This window comes from Phocoena phocoena, chromosome 18 (assembly GCF_963924675.1).
Source record: "Phocoena phocoena chromosome 18, mPhoPho1.1, whole genome shotgun sequence".
Classification (NCBI taxonomy): domain Eukaryota; kingdom Metazoa; phylum Chordata; class Mammalia; order Artiodactyla; family Phocoenidae; genus Phocoena; species Phocoena phocoena.
In genome coordinates, this window is record NC_089236.1 from 68,629,220 (window position 1) to 68,649,952 (window position 20,733).

General features: G+C 47.8%; 1 protein-coding gene across 1 annotated transcript in view; it reads left to right on the forward strand.

The window, feature by feature from the left end:
* Positions 1–20,733, forward strand: part of FARP1 (FERM, ARH/RhoGEF and pleckstrin domain protein 1) — a 230,693-nt gene that overhangs the window by 182,075 nt on the left and 27,885 nt on the right. The window contains exons 13-15 of the mRNA XM_065895894.1: positions 3,526–3,713; positions 4,912–5,001; positions 6,058–6,191. Of these exons, the coding sequence (XP_065751966.1) occupies positions 3,526–3,713; positions 4,912–5,001; positions 6,058–6,191 (412 nt within the window). The remainder of the gene's footprint in view (positions 1–3,525; positions 3,714–4,911; positions 5,002–6,057; positions 6,192–20,733) is intronic.

Here is a 20,733-nt window from a genome sequence, read left to right on the forward strand (position 1 = left end):
GGAGATCTGGGGGTGGCGAAGGGAGGCGTGTCATGAAATTATTTGGTAGAGGTGAGGGACTTGAAAGTCGTTAACCAGAAGTATAACTGAATGCCGAAAAACCTGCAGGGCAATTTCTAAAAATAGGAAGAAATTCTTTTAAGAATCAAAAGCTTCCAGACTTTTAGGGCGGTAACTGATCTTTTTCTAATCTCTTCAGACTTTTTTCCACCTATTGCCTTAATATCCGGATGGTTTCTTAGAAGATTCTCCCCCCGCCCCAAGTTATTTACCTAGTGCCCCTAGCTGAAAGAAATTCCTTTGTGTCAATTTGCCATAGAGGAGGAAAATGATAAAAATTGCCAGGCATTAATCAGTTCATGGAGTAGCCGTGAACACCAGTCACCATTTCTCCTCATTGCCCAGGGCTGTGCCTTCAAGGCAGGGGACAGACTGTGTGATGGGAACAGCCTTATAAGGTTGCAGAAACCTGGCAGAGTCACTTGATCTAACATAGCCATGTTTGTTTGCTTCTATTGTCAAATGGACGACTTCAGTGAAAATCGGTCACCTGTAGCTCTAGTAACTGTGACCTTAGTTACTCTTCACACTTGCCCGAGGGCAGGCCCTGCATGGACACCAGTTTGTACAGACCCTTGTCACACACTGGCTCCAAGTCGAAAGAGAACTTTAATTACTCACCAAGCTGCCAAATTCTACTGATTACTCTCGTCAGCATATTGCATTGATTGTTGAATGGTAAATGAGCTACCTATTTTTGTTTGGGACACATGTCATCTATGAATTTTCAAAGCCTTGAGGAGTTCCTCTTGCAAGGGGAGGAAGGAGGCTATTCTCCATGGTTGTGGCTCTGATTGGTAAATGGAACCTCAGAGTTTGGGACCTTTCCCTTCCTTAGCATTGCTGATAGATTTCTAGAACAGGCTGCTTGGTCTTTATTGATTTATTGGTCTTACTATTTAAATACACTCATCGCCTTGGCCTTCTTGGGCCCCGTTAGTAGACACAAAGCCCGTTGAAGTAGCCTCTCAGGAAATGGAAATGGGCTACCCTAATTTGGTCATCCTCCAGGGTTGTGTATTGCACGTATAACATCGGTGTCACACACACCTTTAGGCCACGTGAGTGCGAACGTAGCTGAACCCGGAACTGCCCCGGACTCTACATAGGGACATTGGTTGTCATCAGGTTCACTCTCGGTGTCCCGCTTTCTGAATCCTGTCTCCAGTGTGCTCCAGTGGGGTGTCTTCTAGATTGCTATCTTCTCTGCAATGTGTCCTGCCTTCTTGGCAGGGCGGCACCTCTCCCGGAGCCCTGGTCTGTTAGCTCACCCTTCTGGCCCGCTAGGTCTACCAAACTGAAGTGTCCCCGGGGAAATTCACAAGGGCAACTGTCGACCTTTGGAGGGTGGACATGGTTGCACTCGAGTGTGTTTCCCCTTATTTCCTCCCTCGCCATGTGGCACTTGGTTTTTTATCTGCTGCTGGATGCTGTCCAGGGACTAATGAGTGCTGTTTCCCCACCTGCACGCCTCCTTCAAGCTAGCCTTCTAACGGCTTTTTGTTCATGGCTCCAACTCTTTCAATGAGGAGTCGAACGCTTTTTCTGTCCCACGTCACTGCAGATTCAAGGCCCGGCATGTTCTCACTTACACTGCTTCACCTGGTCTCATACGTAGTGTGAGAGCTGAAGGTAAGCCCCCATGCTTTGCCAGATGATGGTGGACAAATAAAAGGTGACCCTCCAATAGCAACTCACAAATGCATGAAATGTTTTGATCTCCAGACAGACTGCCAGAAGTTCTCTTCTCTACTTCCTCTTTGTAGTGATAACATTTTTCTTTTTGTGATTCTTTTTTTTTAAGAGAATAGTGTAGTACCTTGAATCAATTGCAGTTACGATTGTTGTCACTATTCTATTTGACAAGTTCCAATTCTCTTGAAATGATTGTATTCGGTTGTGCACTAGTGTCAATAAAATTGACATTTGTGAAGCAATTTCTGGCCTTTTTCTCCGGGTTTTACTGGGTCTGGTGGTGTGTGGGGTGATTGCGTCTTTGTCTCACATCAGGACTTGGTTTTAATGATGTCTGCGAAAACGCAAGGAACTTAAATGGATTATTTTTTAATGCGAACTTCTGGAATCTGACTTTACCTGACATGTTCTCATCTTGTTCTTCAGGGATGATTGTACTGACCAGCAGTCAGTGGGCAGGATGTCTGCTTTCCGTTGCTTTTGTGGGCATGGTGGCTTTTCACCCGTGTGTAGGTGACACGGCTAGCTGGTCAACCTGGGACCGGGTGGGGGCTGGTGGCGGCTTCTGCAAGGTTCATTCATACTGGGATCAAGTTCATTCCCCAACTCCATCAGCTTCATTCGAGGCTGACCTGTCTTGTAATTTCCGAGTGAATATGAATGAATCCAGAGAGGAAGGACAGAGGTCCAGAAAGTGGGGGGATTCCTGGAAAACCGCACTTCCCCTTTCCTTCCGAGATCCTTGATACTGTGCCGGGTAGCCATGAGCGTGAACCTGTATATTGGAAAATGGAGAAAGCGTTTATGTCGTCTTTCCCTACGATGGTAACTGACAGGACTGCAGGCTACTGGAACTTTGTTTACCCTAATCCTAGTTTTTGCAGATCTGCTTTAGAATTATAAAACTGTCAGGCAAAACACTTAGTTTAGAAGTAGATTTTGAAACATCTCATTTTATTAGTAGTTTCAAAAGGTTGAGGTATCGGTATTGGCAAAATTCTGTTGGCACAGAGTTTCATGTGCACATCATCTCATTTGGCTGACTCGGGTAATTACACATTTTCCTGTTACTTACTGTGGTATCCTTCTCAGAGGAATGATTAATTTCCTATCATTTTTTGACTCATAAAGGGGAATTATGATAATGTAATGACCTCCAGCTTTGCATTTTTAAATGATCACCTGTGCTGTAATTGTGATACTAGTGTTTCTGTCCCAAACAGTGAGAGAGACATGGAGTGACATCACCAGGTATAACAAGCTCGCTTCTGTTCTTCGTAGAATGGGGAGGTGGCTGCTTTCCCTTTCTTTACCTGTGGCCCGTTGTTCCAAGATGTAGTCTGTCCTGGGTGTCCCAAGTCCTTTAGTCTTCTATTAGAATAGCTCTATTTTCTGGTCACTTCCCACGTCTCCTTGTGATATAGACACTGTCTTTCTCGAGTAATTCTTAGAAGCTAAGGCAGTAGTTAGGAGATGAAGATCCTATTTGCAGATACACGATGCTTTTAAACTATTGTAATTATGCTCTAAGCAGAGTTCTCCACCTTATCATTAATGACATAACTGTGTTCCACTGAATAGTATCTTTAGGATTAAGGCAGCTGCAACTTAGGGAAAAAACTAGAAAATCACGAAGGGCATCATAAGTGTGCCATATGGTAGTCAAGCTTATAAAGGTTTGATTAGGTGAAAATTCTAAGTGGACACCAGGTCCCAGAAGGAATTACTTTTTTTCTTTTCTTTTCTTTAATACTTCTCATCCCCAAACAGGCTCCCTGACTGGCAGCCCTCACCTTTCAGAGCTGTCCATCAACTCGCAGGGAGGAGCTGCGCCCACCAGCACTGTCCTGTCACCCAACCTGAGCCCTGACACCAAGCAGGCCTCCCCCTTGGTCAGCCCGTTGCTGAACGACCAGGCGGGCCCTCGGACTGACGACGAGGACGACGGCCGGAGAAAGGTGTGGGGACGGCAGGTGCTCGCCTGTTGATCTTTTGTTGTCATTTCCAGTAATACACATAACATAAAATTTACCATGTGAACCATTCTTAAGCACACCGTTCAGTGACATTCAGTGCACTCACAGTGTTGTGTGACCATCACCACTATTTCCAGAACTCGGTCATCCTTCGAACAAACTCCATGCACGTTGAGCATTACCCCCCCACGCCCAGCCTCTGGAAACCACCGTTCTGCTTTCTGTCTCTGCGAACTGACCACCCTAGGCATTAACCTCGCACAAGTGGAATCACACAGTGTCTGTCCCTTTGTAATTGGTTTATGTCCTTTAGCATAATTGTCCTCAAGGTGTATCCATGTTGGTAGCGCATGTCAGAATGTCCTTCCTTTTTTAGGTTGACTAGTATTCCATTGTATGGAGAGACCACATTTTGTGTATTCATCCATCCACTGATGGACAGCTGGGTTGTTTCCTCCTCTTGGCTATTTCGTCTTAACGTGCTGGGAACGTGGGTATACAAATATCTGTTCTCATCTCTGCTTCGTGTGTATCCCCAGAGGTGGAATCGGTTGGACTCTTGTGGGAAGCAAGATGGTTAACAACAAGGGATTCCCTTTTAATTGTTGGTTAAAGAGAAGCAAAACCAGTGGCAGACCTGCTCTAGGGCAGTGCTGCCTGCCCACCTAACCGATGGACTGTAGCTGCTGTAACCCTCGTCCCTTTGGATCAGTACCCTTCGTGTTCCCATGAACGATGTAACTTCCATTTCCTGAAAATCAGTAGCACCAGCCCACGACGCCCAGGACAAAGGCTGCTGTGCTTTCTGTTTCATTCATTTCCTTGAAGCCTGCACCACTCTGTTATCCTAATTAATTAGATTTTCAGGTGCCCAGTATTGAATGAATAGTCCTCAGTGACAGCTGACACACCCATTCGAGGCCTTTCACTGCGGGTGGTATTTACATGGAAGGAAACATTCCTAGGCAGTTTTGTCATCATAGAAATCCATTTTCTGTCCTAGTTCCTCTCACACCAAAAAAGGAGAATAGATAAGAGTTTATTTAGCCTTGATACCAGTCAACCAAAGATCGTAAGTTAGCAACGTATCACTTTAGTTAGGACTTGCTTATAATCAGGACATGCTTAGAGACTTTAGGCCCAAATGATTATGTCGTCTTTCTTTTAATGGATTTTGCAGAGATTTCCAACTGACAAAGCGTACTTCATCGCTAAGGAAGTCTCCACCACTGAGAGAACGTATCTGAAGGATCTCGAAGTCATCACTTCGGTATGTGTAGCATTTCCCCTAAAGCCTTAGATTACATAATTTATCTTGCCTGATACTCAGCTTTAGGAGACAAGCTGGATCTAATTAAATGTTGGGTTCTCTGACTCCAATTAAAAGAATTTTGGTTCTGGGTTGTAGAAATTAGGCACTAATAGTATGTTTAATTTGGAATATGCTCTGAAAAGCTTTTATAACTGTGATTTTTAAGTGCAAAGGAAGGAAGTTTCTAAAGTGGAGAAATTTAAAATGAAACGTTTTACTGTCTGCCTGCACCGATGGAGAACATTTCATGTTTTGCCCTTTATTTTTGCTTGATGGAGACCTCAGAGGCGAATTAGAAGCCTTGTTTTATCTTTGCCAATAATTGAGCCATGTCGGCAAAATCTACCCAAAAGACTGCCTTTTATTAATCAGTCCTGTTCAGTCTTGGAAACAAATTCAAAGCATGGCAGATGACTTCATGATCCTGGGTTCTGGGAAGGAACCTAGCCCACTGGAGGTCAGTTGGAATCGTTGGGTTTCTGTGCCTCTAGGGCAGCCGTGGTGACCTGGGCAGGTGCTCAGCAATCATTGTGGGACCCACCTGGACTTCAGGTCAGCGAGATGAGTAATGTGTGTGGAAGGCAGAGGCTTCACCTCTCTGGTTCAGCCATCTTCCTGCTCAGCATTTCAGCGAAGGAGCAGAGATGGAAGTTTCTCAAGGACTAAACCGGAGGGCGTGAAGTGGTATAACTCAGCGTTGACCCAGTGAGCTGGCCGTAATGGAAGTTTTGATTTCAGTATCTGCCCACTTCAGAGATTTGTCCCGACTTCCACAGTCAATTGGTAACAAACTTCAGGAAGCGGTAACGAAGAGATGGGTACTTCTTACCCCACCTAATGAAAGGAGGGAAAGCAGTAAAGCTTGAAAGCCCCTGATGCTCTTGAAATTCTACAGACGCGGCAGGAAAGCCCTTTAGCCACCACGCGTGGTGGGCTGCAGCGTTACGTCTGAAGAGTTGCAGACCTTCATCCTTCACCTTAATGCCTCTAAGAGTGTCCTCTTTTTATTTCCAGTGGTTTCAGAGCACAGTAAGCAAAGAGGACTCCATGCCCGAAACCTTGAAAAGTCTCATTTTCCCGAATTTTGAACCTTTGCACAAATTTCATACAAATTTTCTCAAGGAAATTGAGCAACGACTCGCCCTGTGGTGAGTACAATCCCGTGTTCTGTCTCGCACCACCAACTCTTTCTTTCTGTTTCTCAGTTATTTTTATGTTGTTCCTTATAAGCAGCACCCATGAGCTAAGATAAAGCGAGAAGCTGGCTTCAGACAAGCCAAGCTTACGGTGATTTCCTGTTAAATCTACACGTGTTAGATCTCATCCTGGATTTTTTTTTCCTTTGGCTTACAGTTCTTCAAAATGCATGTTTTCTGATGATAATTAAATGAATACCACAGAATACAGTAATTTCTTCTGGAAGGATGATGAGGGTTATAAAGGGTAGAGGCAAAGGAGGGACTTGTAGGGGTGTTGGTAACATTTTACTGGTGCTTGCTTTATAGTCATTTAAGTATTATACGTCTCACGTAGCTTTCAGTATTATATTTCACGGTGTTTATAAAGAAAAATAAGAGCCCCATACACCACACACACACACAAATACACACACATACACATACACTTTTACCTTGAATCCCACTGCTAGGAATTTATCTTAAGGGTACATTCTAATATGTGAAATGACAAATGGCAAAGAGAGCCGTGGCAGAATTAAAAGATTGGAACTGACCTAAGTATCCAGGAAGCGCAGGCTGGCTAAAAATAATGTTAAGTCTGTTTATTAAATACCATATAAAAGACTGATATGTGAGTGCAAAAATTCAGGAAAAATTGTCTCTACTATAGAATGCAAAGTCTGATGTACCCTTGGCCTAAAGTGGAGTCTTTTGTAGAAAATTCTTTTTCTAAAAATTATTTATTTGGTTGCCCCGGGGCTTAGTTGCAGCTCGTGGGCTCCTTAGTTGCGGCACGTGGTCTTCTTAGTTCGGCTCCAGGGCTCCTTAGTTGCGGCTCGCCGGCTCCTTAGTTGCAGCAGGCGGGCTCCTTAGTTGCAGCAGGCGGGCTCCTTAGTTGTGGCATGCGAACTCTTAGTTGTGGCACTAAGAGTGTGGGATCTAGTTGCCTGACCAGGGGTTGAACCCAGGCCCCCTGTGTTGGGAGCACGGAGTCTCATCCACTGCGCCACCAGGGAAGTACCCTATAGAAAATTCTTATGGGTTTTTTTTTTTAAAAGACGTGTGTAGAAACATGAGGAGTTGTCTATCTACTAAACACACATTAGAAAAATGCCAGGAGATGATAGCAGACATTTTCTGCTATGCTTCGGGTGGAAGTGGAACCCACTGTTTACTGTATCCATCCTCACTACAGGTGAGTTTGGTTCAGAGTGGTCTCGTGGGTGTTCAGCGACTGTTAGGGCCTGCGGGAGCCCTGGACGAGGTGGTCCTGCCCCAGGTGATTCCAAGCACGAGATTCAGGCACCAGTTAACAGGCTCGCAGAGCTGCTCCCTGTGTTGGGAAGCAGATGTGCTCAGACGTCTGACTTTGTATGTTTTTTATACCTGGAGATATTCAAGTGCAGCTCTCTTTGCTGTGATAGAAGGAAGTAGGAGACTTCACTCAGATGCCCCCGGGAGGGGAGCACAGCCAGGATGGAGAAAGAGCAGGTAGAAAATCAGCTTCACTGAAGATGGGGAAAGACTGAAAATGCCAGTTTAGAGTCTGTGCTATGAATGCAAGAGAAATACCACTTTTTGAAATTAAAAAAAATATTCTACAAAATCTAACTTTACCTTCCCAAAATTTACTGGAAGCCTTTCGATTGTGTTCTGCCATATCGTCTCCTCATTCATACAAAGTTGAATGGTGCTTTCATAATGGAGTCAAAGACCTTCCAGCTCTGGAGAAACCAATTAACAGTTCATTTTCTGGCCAGTGAGATGTGTATTAATACAGTCTTCCTATAGGCTCAGAGCATCTTGAGATGGTATCACTAGAGCAGTTTTGGTCCACATGGCAGTTGATTTAAATAAGGTTGGGGAGGGCTTCCCGGGTGGCGTAGTGGTTAAGAATCCGCCTGCCAATGCAGGGGACACGGGTTCGAGCCCTGGTCCGGGAAGATCCCACATGTCGCGGAGCAACTAAGCCCACGCACCACAGCTACTGAGCCTGCGCTCTAGAGCCCATGTGCCACAGCTGCTGAGCCCACGTGCCACGGCTGCTGAAGCCCGCACGCCTAGAGCCTGTGCTCCGCAACAAGAGAAGCCATCGCAATGAGAAGCCCGCGCACCGCAACGAAGAGTAGCCCCCACAACTAGAGAAAGCCCGCGCGTAGCAACGCAGACCCAGTGCAGCCAAAAATAAATAAGTAAGTAAATTTTTAAAAATAAAATAAATAAGACTGGGGTGCTCACACACAGGAGACGTCCTCCGCCGGCAGCACCCTGGCAGCCCAGCATGGGGGCTTGCACTAGCTGCTGCAGAACAGCCGTTTCCTTGGTTCTTGTCCTCTCAAGGGAAAGAATTCAGACGAGAGGCATAGAGCAGTTTTAAGTAGCAAGAGTTTTGTTAAAGCAAAAGTATGCTCCTGAGAAAGGACAAGAGCGGGCTGTCTGGAAACCAGAAGCAGTCCCACAGTGGCGGTCGGGTTGGGTTTTTTAGAGCAGTGTTCCCTCCCTGTGTCCTGCGTCATCTGACTGACAAGTTGATGGACAGCTTTAGGTTATATTACTTCTCCCTTAGTGCACAGGTGCTTACCCATAAGCACCGAAGTGAAACACGGTGCGGGGTGGGGTGGGGGAGGAACAAAATCTGCAATGCTAATTTATTATAATTACAGCATAACGAACCCCGCCCTGTTACTCTGAGTCACCTTTTGGGTCTTGCTGCGCCTGCACCCGCCTGTTCTGGCAGTTCTATCTCGCTTGGTCCTGATACGGCTGGAAACTTAGCGGTGGTCCTTGACCACAAGAGGGAGGACCTCTGGGCATGTTCTGATCACCAGTGTCCAGATGGGGGAGGGAAAGATGATCCCCATCCAGGACGGGGCGTGTCTGACTACCTAACACTGCCACCAGAGAACTTGGGAGAGCTGTATGAAACATTTCATTCTAGGAATGACGCCATGCTCTTGGACTTAATCTGTGACCATAAATCTTTAGCCCTTATCTGTGAAAGGATATCCAGTGGCTTAAAAAGCACCTGCTGTCATTTATTTCCCGTAGAGTTTTCAGTAGAGTATCGTTCAGAGATCTACAATTTTATTCATGTTTTCCGTGAAGGTACCAGAAGCTCAAAGCTAAAGAGAGAGCAGATCGTCAGTACGCAGCTCAGTTGACTTGACCTTCAGTAGCCTTACAACAGTGGACCCACACCAAACTGATGAGAGTCAGTTATTGGGAGCCGTTGTACAAGCCTGCCATTAAGTTCAGCTAATCAGTTCCTCAAGGGCATGATGAGGAAGACCTGGCTCGGCAGGGATTCAGGGCAGAAGGTTGAGCATGAATGAGTTCAGTGTGAGCCAATAGAATAACACAGAGATCAACGTCTGTCGGATCTGTAGCTCTCAGTATTGGCTGCTCATTAAGATCACCTAGAACCTTTAAAAAAAAAAAAAATCTTGATAACCAGGCAGAGCCCCGGACGGTTGTATCAGAATCTCTTGAGAGGTAGGCCCTAAGCATCAGCAGTTCCTAAAGCTTCCCAGGTGATTATTCCAACATGCAGCCAAGGTCAAGAACCTCTTCCATAGACTCTGCCTCATTAGAAGGAGACCAGAGCATGGGAAAGGATTGCCCCTTGAAACCTGAAGGCTCTGAGCTCCGTCAGAATACCGTACCCGATTCGGAGTTTCACGTTTGAAATGGGATAATAGTAGGATGCATTTCATTTTTTAAAAATTGTTGGAGGTGTGGGCATTTGGCCTAAAAGGGAGAAGATTTTGGAAAATAGGATGGCCCTTTTCAGGCTGGTTGTATGAAAGAGGGGCGTCGGCATCATCTTAATGGTACCAGAGGACAGAATTTAAACAAAGGAGTGAATTTCCAAAGAGGCGCCTTGTGTCCGAGTATAGGAAAGGGTTTCCTCACGGTAAGTGCAGCTGGGTGATGAGAGGCTGCCCTATGAGGTAATGAGCTCCTCTGCCTCGGGGTTTCTTGAGCTGAGGTTGCCCGTTTCCAGAAGGAACTTATCTATTGGGCGAAACCCCAAACCTGGCAGGGCATCAGGGTCACCTGAGGTTGATGGGCCAGGGAAGTTTTGAAAACATACAGACTGCCAGGCCCCACCTGGCCCTCCTTAATTAGAACATTGGGGTCATCTTGAGATGACCATGATGAATGACTTTTCTGAAACAACTGTTGTAGACTGCCTGTGACACACTGAAGATTCTCTGATTCCTTGGTTTGCATTTGGCATATAACTCTGGTTTCTTCTATGAGCAATGACTGAATGAGTGAATGAATGAGTGCATGGGTGAGCCAGGTGGGTGGGTGGGGGAGTGAGCTGGTGAGTGTCAGGCTTCGCCCGCTGGGGACTTGCGGTCTCAGAGGAGGAGGCAGGCTTGTGGGGCGAGGAAGGCCAGGCCCTCTCGTGGATGAGTGGGCCATGTCCGGTGTGGGCAGAGGGCGTCACTGGCCAGTTCTGTCTTGGAGGACACGTGGGCCATTAATGCCCACACAGAAGAGGCAAGCCATGAGCAAATATGTTCAATGAGAAGAATGGATCACATGGAGTTTATTAAGAAAGGAGTTTGCTCCGGGTTATTGACTGACAGACTCGTGTGTGTGTGTGTGTGTGCGTGTGTGTGTATTGATACTCTGAGATGGGAGACGTGGCATGGGATGGCTGTGCCTGCGTCCTCCGTCACGCCACCTGAGGTCCACATCCAGCTGTCCGTGGCCTTGCACGGCCTCGTTTCCTCACCTGTAAGGTGTGGGGTGCAGTCTCCACTTCACAGGGCCATCGCACCAACTAAATGGGACAGTGTCTGTAAAGGGCTCGATGTCCTGTCCCACACAGAAAAAGGTGGGGAAGACGGACCATTTTTTATGTTTTTAATATTTTTTTATCCATTTTTAAAAATTGTTTAATACTTAGCCATTCACTCATTCATTCATTTTGGCTGCGCCAGGTCTTGGTTGCAGCGTGCGGACTCTTAGTTGCGGCATGCAGCGTCTAGTTCCCCGACCAGGGATCGAACCCGGGCCCCCTGCATTGGGAGCGTGAAGTCTTACCCACTGGACCACCAGGGAAGTCCCCAGACCATTTTTTAATGTAAACTTCTATAAATGGAAATCTTAGATTTAGAGAAAAGTTGCCATGAGAATAGAATTTCGGCACACTCGTCTCCCCTCCCCTACTGACGTCAACTCCTTATATCACTGGGCACATTCGTCAAAACTAAGGAACCAGTGTTGGTTCTATTAAAAAGGGAAATTTGAGTGAGTAAATTTTAAAGGTCTGATTGGCTTTATTAGACGATTCATGAACGGGCAGCATTCCTTCTAGCTAGTAGAGAGGAGCTCCTAGGAGCTCCAGGAAGGGAACGGTCATTAAAGGCAAAACAAGGAATAAAAAACATTATTTCGGACGTAGGTAACCTACCTGGGGGACAGAAGGGGTCTGTGTGGCAGGTGACCTCATCTTCGTTTGGGGATTGAGAGGGCCCACGTGCCAGATGACCTCATTGGTGCTGACCGGAAAATTCCTGACTGACTGGCGAGGATTACATTCCTGGGGGAGGTTGTAACTGCAGTTAGGTTAGGTATTAGGTCTTGGTTTTAGCCCAAGTAACTCCACTTTGGACCTGTCCTTTCTCTCTTAACACTACATTATTATCCACTAAACTCCAGACTTTATTCAGTAATAATGTTTTTAATTATTGTTAATAGAAAGAAGTCTGAAGTTTACAATGCACCTCAAGGTCCCCCAGATTTGGGGCTTAAATATCACAGCCACCATGCCTTTCTTTGCAGGCCTAAGTTAGGTTGTCATATACTTCCATCAGCAGTGGCAAATCATAGGGCAGAAAAATTACCAGGAAGTTTTCCCAAATGATTCGACCGGACCCCAGCTGAGTAAACACACCTGCCCCTGTCCAAATGGTACGTGCTCCTAAGTCAACACACCTGAGAAGAGGCTGGACCCTTTCGTTCTAGCCCAAGCCCAAGTTGCCCTGTTCCTTCAAAAACAAGGAAACAGAACAGGTTCGGTGACTTCTGAAAACATGCAGAATGCTTTTCCTTCTGAAAGCAAGGCCGTTTTACTCAGCTGTTCAAATGCGTTCAGAGAAAGCCACCAAAGGTCTTTGGTCTTTGGGCAGGAACCCCAGATTCCAGCCCTGAAATGACTGACCGGTGCTGAGGACAAACTGGCCAAGTCGTTTCCCAGAGATGGATGCAGACCTGCCCTGGAACAGTGCGTCTTGGTGGGTTCTGCTGGGGACAGAACTCGGCTGACAGCTGGCGGGGAGCTGGGACCCAAGGAGGGGCATGCAAGGAGGCACTCGGCATTGGCTGTGGGCACACAGCTTCGAATAAGGATCAGCTGGGTGTCTTCTTTTAGAAGAACCTTGAGGTAGCGTCGTCGCTTGGTAGGAGAGCAGAAGTTCAGGCAAGAGGGCTGGGAAGACCCCCATGTGGAAATTCACCAAGTCTCAGGGCTCGTGGGACAAAGGGGAAGCGAAGGGGAGGTCCCTGGAGCTTTGAGCCTGGCTGACTGGGAGGATGGTCGTGAAATTAAGAGCAACATGGAAGAAGAAAAGAGAAAAAGCAAGTAAAGTGGAGGGAAGAGGGGCTTGCATATCATTTTCGAGGGGTCAATAATGAAGCCGTACAGGCAGTTGGAAACGCCAGTCTCCGACTTGGGAAAGAAATCAGACGCAGTGGTGTAGATGTGGAAATTATCCACAAGAAGAATCAGATCTTTAAGGAAGAGAATGTTGAGACAAAAGAGAGCCAGGGAGGGCTTCCCTGGTGGCGCAGTGGTTGAGAGTCCGCCTGCCAATGCAGGGGACACGGGTTCGTGCCCCGGTCCCGGAAGATCCCACGTGCCGCGGAGCGGCTGGGCCCGTGAGCCATGGCCGCTGAGCCTGTGCGTCCGGAGCCTGTGCTCCGCAACGGGAGAGACCACAACAGTGAGAGGCCCGTGTACCGAAAAAAAAAAAAAAGAGAGAGAGAGCCAGGGACAGAATCTTGTTGAATACCCTTTGGGGGGCACCTTTCTATAATCATGGCTTATGGCAGAGCAAGAGCCAGCAAAGGAAGCTGGAGAAACCACCAGAGATTTGAAGAAAGAATGAGAGGGCGGAGGTGGAGGGTGCCAGAGGGGAGCCTGGTTTGGAGAGTGAGGCCCAGGGGGCAGAGATGGTTTGAGGCTCCCCAGGGTGCAGGTGCAGCCTCAGGGTGCTGGGGGCTTCTGTGGGGAGGAGAGACAGGACGGTGTCCACGAGGGACCGGGTGTGCATGCAGAGCGGAAAGGAGGCTCCTCTTCCGGGGCTGTGGCAGTCTTGCAGGCTGTGATGAGCTTCCCTGGCGGAGTGGTTCTGTCTCACCGTGACTGAGCTTGAAGTGGAGTGGAGATGACTGAATGGGTGAGAACATCGTTTGTATCCGCCCCCAAAAGTGGGACATCTTTACATAAAGAAGCACCAGTGAACCATCATAGAACAAAAGTGAATAGAATATTTTTCTTATCATCCTACCAGCTCTGGGTATCATTGAGAGAAAAACGTAGGGATTCCTCAGAAAAGTCAATACAGAATTACCGTATGATCCAGGAGTTCCACTCTTAGGTATCTACTCAAAAGATTTGAAAGAAAGAACTCAAAACAGGTAACTCATGCATCCGTGTTCATAACAGCGTTATTCACAATAGCCAAAAGGTAGAAACAGCCTGATGGCCGTTGACACGTGAATGGATAAACCCAATGTGGTCGATCTATGCAATGGAATATGATTCAGCCTTTAGAAGGAAGGACAGTCTGACACCTGCTACGACGTGGATGAACCTTAAAGGTATTATACTAAGTGAAGTAGAAGCCAGGACAAATACTATATGATTCCAATCCTATGAAGCACCTGGAGTAGTCAATTCATGGAGATGGAAAAGAGAACGGTGGCTGCCAGGGGCTGGGTAGAGGGAAATGGGGCGTTAGTGTTCAGGGCATATGGAGTCTCAGTTTGGAAAGATGAGAAAGTTCTAGAGAAGCCTGGTGCTGGTGGAGAAGAGAAGCTTCTAGAGATGAGATGAGAAAGTTCTAGAGAAGCCAGTGTGACTGTACTTGATGCCACTGAGCTGTGCACCTAAGCAATAGTTTTGAAGGGAAATGCTAGGTTGTGTATATATAGCCACAACTTTTTAAAATAGCAAAAAGAAAGTCACAGGGAGTCCAGTGCAGGATAAGACCAGAGCCTTCAAAACAGTGCCTTGTACACGAGGGCCACCACGCCTGTGGGCTCTCTGTGGGCACTGCCAAGCGCTTCCCTGAATTAACTTACGGGAACCTCACGGAGGGTGGCAGGTGCGTCTGCCGATTGAATTGCCTCCATTCTGACCCAGTCAGCCTTTGCAGCCAGGCCTGGATGGGTTACATTGAACATAAGACCTCCGTTTAAAGCTAAAATGGTACCTAAGCTGAGAGCTCAGCTCTTGTCATCTTACTGATTCAGAACGCTGTTGAGGGTGGGTGGGGCTTACCTGTCCAGGTGCCTTTCCATCTGAAGGCGGACCTCGCAATGCCAAGCCTCGCTTCTCGGCATCTTCCTCATCCTTGGAGGCTCTTTTCATCTCCCATTATAGTTTCCGTTCATGGCCCCACAGCTCTGTGAGGTCCATGGGCTTTATTTTAAACAGGTAGGGAAGTAAAAACAGGCTTTTTTACCTTTCTTAAGTGACCCTGTGAGGGGTGTGGTGAGCAATCACCCCAGCTGCTCAGATGCTGTGCTTTTATTCTGAGGTGGAGACCTTTGACGTTAATTAACACACTGCCTTCTCTGACCTGTGTTTGAACTTGGGATCATTATGGGAAATGCAGAAAGGAGCCCTGTGACCGGACAGCCTATTGTCATGAGCTTGTACACCTGAGGGTCCTGTAAGCAGGGTGGGCAGAGACGCTGTTCTTTTTACCAGCCCCTGGGGGCTGCAGTGGCCACTACTCCCAAAGGCAGCTAGCTCGCCCTTCCGTCAGAGCAGTTTCTCACAGCATCCTCTCTCGAGAGGGGTGGCGTCCTCTTGTGGTTGAGGCAGGAGCACATGCCTGTACCACACACGTGCACATGCCTCCCCCCGCTTTCAACCCAGAGAAACACACGTGCACATGCCTCCCCCTCCCCTCCCTTCAACCTGGAGAGTCTGCCCCCCACGCTTCATCTCTGGATCACCGAGGATGGACCGGACCCTGGCCACCATGCTTTGGAGAGGTCGCCAGTGGCTGCTGGTTCCTGCCACGCCGTGCACCACTGGCTGGCTTTGCCCCTGCAGGTAGTTTATGTGAAATGAACGCTTTGGTTCCCCCCAAAGTTGATGTCGATGGACCGTTTCCCACATCCACATAAGGAAAGGCTCTGATTTCTATGATATTTTGTTGTTGCCTGAGGTCAAAATATTTGTAAAGGTTGACTGTGGAGAACGCCTGTAATTATCTCACGGAGTAATCATTCCCACCCCACACGCTTTCTTCATGGCTGGATAATTCTTACGGGCGGCGGGCTCCTGTCTTCACCATGGTGCGCTTAGTGCCGGCAATGACTTTACTCTTCGAGAGTAGAATCAGCTGCGTGCCTCGTCTCTTGGAATGTTCTTGCCTGATGTCGAATCCCACTGCCTCGCAGCCTTGACGTGCTCCCAGCGTTCCAGCCGTCGTGAGTTTTTGTCGTGAGCAGGAAGTTAGGGTGATGACCCCTCATGTCAGGAATCCTGAGTCACTCTTGAATCCAGCAAAGTCGATTAACCGCATTGATTTTTCCACCTGTAAAACTGACTTAGCCCGGTTCAGACGCCGTGATTCCTCCCTCCCTCCCTCCTTCCCCGCTAACCTCCGGCTCTCCTCCTCTGACTTCCCGAGACAGTTACTGGTCGCCCGCCCCTCACGGTTCACCTGGAAGCTCAGCTGCTGACGCGCACGTCTTAGCATCTGCCGAGACGGTCGTCTCCTCGGGGGAGGCGGAGGAGCTATTCCTGTGTCCCTTAGACTAGGGTGGAACTCGGGTGATATTTGCCTGTCTGAACGAATGTATGACTTCTCGTTGGTAAACTGCATCACAGCTCTTGCTAAGGCTCATTTTTTGTTGTGGTTTTAAATCCTTTTATGCCTCATCTTCCACACAGATTCTGAGACAGTTCACAAATGGAAAACAATGTAAGACAAGGATAAACGAGGACATCTAAAGCTGCACTGTCCCATGCGGTAGCCACTAGCCACTTGGAGCGGTTTGTTTAAAATAATTTAAATTAAAAATTCAGTTTCTCAGTAACACGAGTCACATCTCAAGGGCTGTGAGTCCCATGCGGCTAGTGGCTACGTATTGGACAGCAGACATAAAAGACATTTCCATCATCACAGAAAGTACTTTTTCACAGCCTTGGGAGGTACAAACTATTGGGTGTAAGATAGGCTACAGGGATGTATTGTATAACACGGGGAATATAGCCAAATATTTTGTAATAACTGTAAGTGGAGTGTAGGCTTTAGAAGTCGTATTTAAAAACAAAAGAATGAATAGTACTCATTACACCAAACACAAGGACCAGCACACACTAGGTGCTCAAAATACAAATCAAATTCACGAAAATGGCTTGGTTTCCTCCGGGGTAAATCTTGAAGATTATTAAATTTGTCTGTTGTTACGTTTCAAAGACCCGAAGCAGAAGGAGGCCTGGCAGATGAGGATCGCAGTGCTTTTACACTTAGAAAACCAGTATTCACAATGCAGTGTTTGTGGCATTAATATTAATAATAAACTTCCATTAGTGAGCACTTAGTACATGCGAACTCTTCATGTACCTTATACCATTGCCAGGTTGGCATTATTAGTCAAAATAAAATGACCACTCTGCTGTACCCACTTGATCTTCAAAATCGGGTTGGCAAACTACAGCCCGTGGCCAGATCTGCTCTGCCCCCTGTGTGTGTGTTAATAAAGTTTTATTTAGAACACAGCTGCGCCCGTCCTTTTCCCTATTGTCTGCCGCTGCTTTGGTGCGCCATCAGCAGAGTTGAGTAGCTGGGACAGAGCTCGGATGGCCTGCAAAGCCTACAGTACTTACTATCTGGCTCTTTACAGAAAAAGCTTGCCGATCCTTGGTGAAAAAGAATTTCCCCGGGTGTAGGTGTTGTTTTTCCCATTTTATGATTGGGAAGATAGGGCTCAGAGAGGTCAAACTCCTTGCTCATGGCCACACAGCTCTTAAGTGACAGAGGCATGACTTGGACTTAGGTCTGAGCTGACCCGTCATTGGCGTCTTTGAAGCTGTGTTGTCGAAGCACAGGGTTTTAAACACCTGGAAGGGGGCTGGGACAGCATCTGCCATGACTCCTCATTCTTCAGAGGAGAGCATGAGAGTACCGCTCACCCTTGGCCACATGGCAGAAGCTGGCAGAGCCCCATCCAGCACCCTGGTCTCCAGAATTGCGTCCTTCCTTCCCGCTCTGGCTCCGGGAGATCAGCACCGCTGGCCCTTCTGCCCTGAGCACTCTCCAGTGGTATTTGTCCTCCTCTCGAAAGTGGCAGGAAGCTCGTGGCATCTGGTCACCACTCGCCCTATGGTGACTTTGTCTGCAGAAGTATCGCCTTTGGGTCTAGAGTCTGAGAAGATGGATTTGAATTTTTTCTAATCCTAGAGTTTTTACGGCAAGATGGTCACTTTCGTTTGTTCAGCAAATATTTACTGTGCCCTTACTGTGTATTAGGCACCGTTCTCAGCGTTCAGTGAACCAGACAGGCCACAGTTCCCGTGCTTTGAGAGCTTGTGTTCCAGTTACATCTCTCCCTGTGCCCTGCACCGAGGAGGCAGCCAGCAGCAGCCTGAAAAGACTTGGAAGCAGAGCCCGGGCAGAGCTCCAGAGCTCCTGTTCTGTTTTCTACTCATGCCAAGAGACCATTGGGTATCTGACCCTTTTCCAGAACAGAAACCGTCAGTATTCTAGAGGTGTTTAAAAAAAAAAAAAGACCATAGATATGTATACGGTAAAACACCTTGCACGTCTACAGTATCTTTAAAGCATTTTCCCTTAAATTGTCTCCTTTGACAATCCAAACAGTCTGGTGGGCCTATCGCCATCTCTATGCCTATGGAAAATAAGGCTCTGAAAGGGAAGTGCCTTGCCAGAAGTTGTTCAGTGTAAAGCTAGGGAGGACCACACCCCACTTCTTTTTTTTTTTTTATAGATTTATTTACTTTATAACTTGTTTTTATTTTTTGGCTGCATTGGGTCTTCGTTGCTGCGCGCAGGCTTCCTCTAGTTTCGGCGAGCGGGGGTACTCTTTTTTTTTTTTTTTTTTGCGATATGCGGGCCTCTCACTGTTGTGGCCTCTTCCGTTGCGGAGCACAGGCTCCGGACGCGCAGGCTCAGCGGCCATGGCTCACGGGCCCAGCCGCTCTGCGGCACGTGGGATCTTCCCGGACCGGGGCAGGAACCCACGTCCCCTGCATCGGCAGGCGGACTCTCAACCACTACGCCACCAGGGAAGCCCAGCGGGCTACTCTTCGTTGCGGTGCACGGGCTTCTCATTGCGGTGGCTTCTCTTGTTGCAGAGTATGGGCTCTAGGCACGCCGGATTCAGTAGTTGTGGCACGTGGGCTTCAGTAGTTGTGGCTTATGAGCTCCAGAGCGCAGGCTCAGCAGTTGTGGCGCACAGGCTGAGTTGCTCTGCGGCGTGTGGGATCTTCCCGGGCCAGGGCTCGAACCCGTGTCCCCTGCATTGGCAGGTGGATTCTTAACCACTGTGCCACCAGGGAAGCCCCACACCCCACTTCTAACTTTCCCTGGAGCCCATGAACCAGGAGGCAGCAGCAGTAGCTGTTAGCTTATTCTCTGGTGTTCTGTCTAGAGCAGTGCTCTCCAGTGGAACTGTGGTGATGGAGATACTCTGTGTCCGCGTTGTTCAATGCAACGGCCATTAGCCACATGCGGCTCTTGAGCCCTTGAAATAGGGCTAGCGTGCCTGGGGAATTGAATTTTTAAATTTTAGGTAAAGTTAAACTTTTTTTTTTTCTTCCTTTTTTTTTTTTTGCGGTACGCGGGCCTCCCACTGCTGTGGCCTCTCCCGTCGCGGAGCACAGGCTCCGGACGCGCAGGCCCAGCGGCCATGGCTCACGGGCCCGGCCGCTCCGCGTCATGTGGGATCTTCCCGGACCGGGGCACGAACCCGCGTCCCCTGCATCGGCAGGCGGACTCTCAACCACGGCGCCACCAGGGAAGCCCGGTAAAGTTAAACTTTCAGTAACCATATGCGGATGCTGTATTGGACAGCACAGTTTTGGAGACGTAAAGGGGAGGAACTCTGAGTGGAAGACAGACAGTGGACGCAGCCTGCCTTTCGCATTAGGACCGAATGCCCCACCATCCACTTCCTTAGAAATCAGAGTCATTGATTTAAAACGCAAGACTCCAAGGCGGTTCTCTGACCCCTCTGCTCCCTGCTTCAGGCAGATCAGGGCTACTTCTCTTGTGTAAAAGCTTTTGTTTGAAGAAGATTTTCATAGGTTTTAAAAAGAAGACTGTGCAAAAAGGGTTTAAAATCATTACTCTCAAAATAAGCAATGAAACTCACTGGAGACAAGGCAGCGTGATCTACCTGGAAAACAGCTTGGAAAAAACACACAGTGGAAGGAAGTTAGAACGAGATATGGATCATGGGTGTACCGTGGCGGCGGGGGGGGACGTGTGTACACTTTTTTTAAATATAAATTTATTTAAAATTTAAAATTTCATCTTTGTTTCAAAGGCAAGAAAGACACTGCGATCTTCCCACTATATTCTGTCCTGACTCAGCTTCCCACTGTCCACCTAGGGTCCCAGGGACAGCGGTGGTTGGTGATTGTTTCCTTTTAACACATGAGTAAAATTGCCTGTTCTCAGGCATAAGCAGGAGTTATTTTTCTTGGATTATCTGCTGTATTCCTGACGGTATTAGCCCGCTGTGCTTTAAGAGCAAGCTACTTTTTTTAGAAAAACAAATGATTTTTCCAGTTGCCTGAATCGCAGGTGGGTTTCTGCTGGGAAACACTTGAGAGCACTCGCCAGGCCGCTTATGAGTTTGAAACGGCCTTTCTGTTCGGCTGCGTTTCAGTACGTGGCCGTTAACAGTACTGAACCCAGGTCTCGTCTGGGTGCTGTCAGGCCTGCCTGTGAGTGGGCTGTAACTTGTGCCTCTTATTAAACAGGACCTGGTGTTAAACCTCGGGAGAAGAAACCCCAGCCCCCCATAGCTTTAAGCAACCCAGTAGTGTAACTGAAGGCGGAGAGATGAGGCTGCCGTGTCCCACCTGCACTGAAGGACAGGATGGATCCCTTACCTGTCACTGCTGGAGAGAAACCGTGTACCCTGGCCCAGTGGGGACACCTCTCGCGCAAATGCCTTCCCCACAAGTGGGGATGTGAATTAATGTTCACATTAATGGGATTTTCCTCTCCAGGGATTTCAAAGGATATTGAAAGTCATCAAAGAATATTGAAATCCACAACTA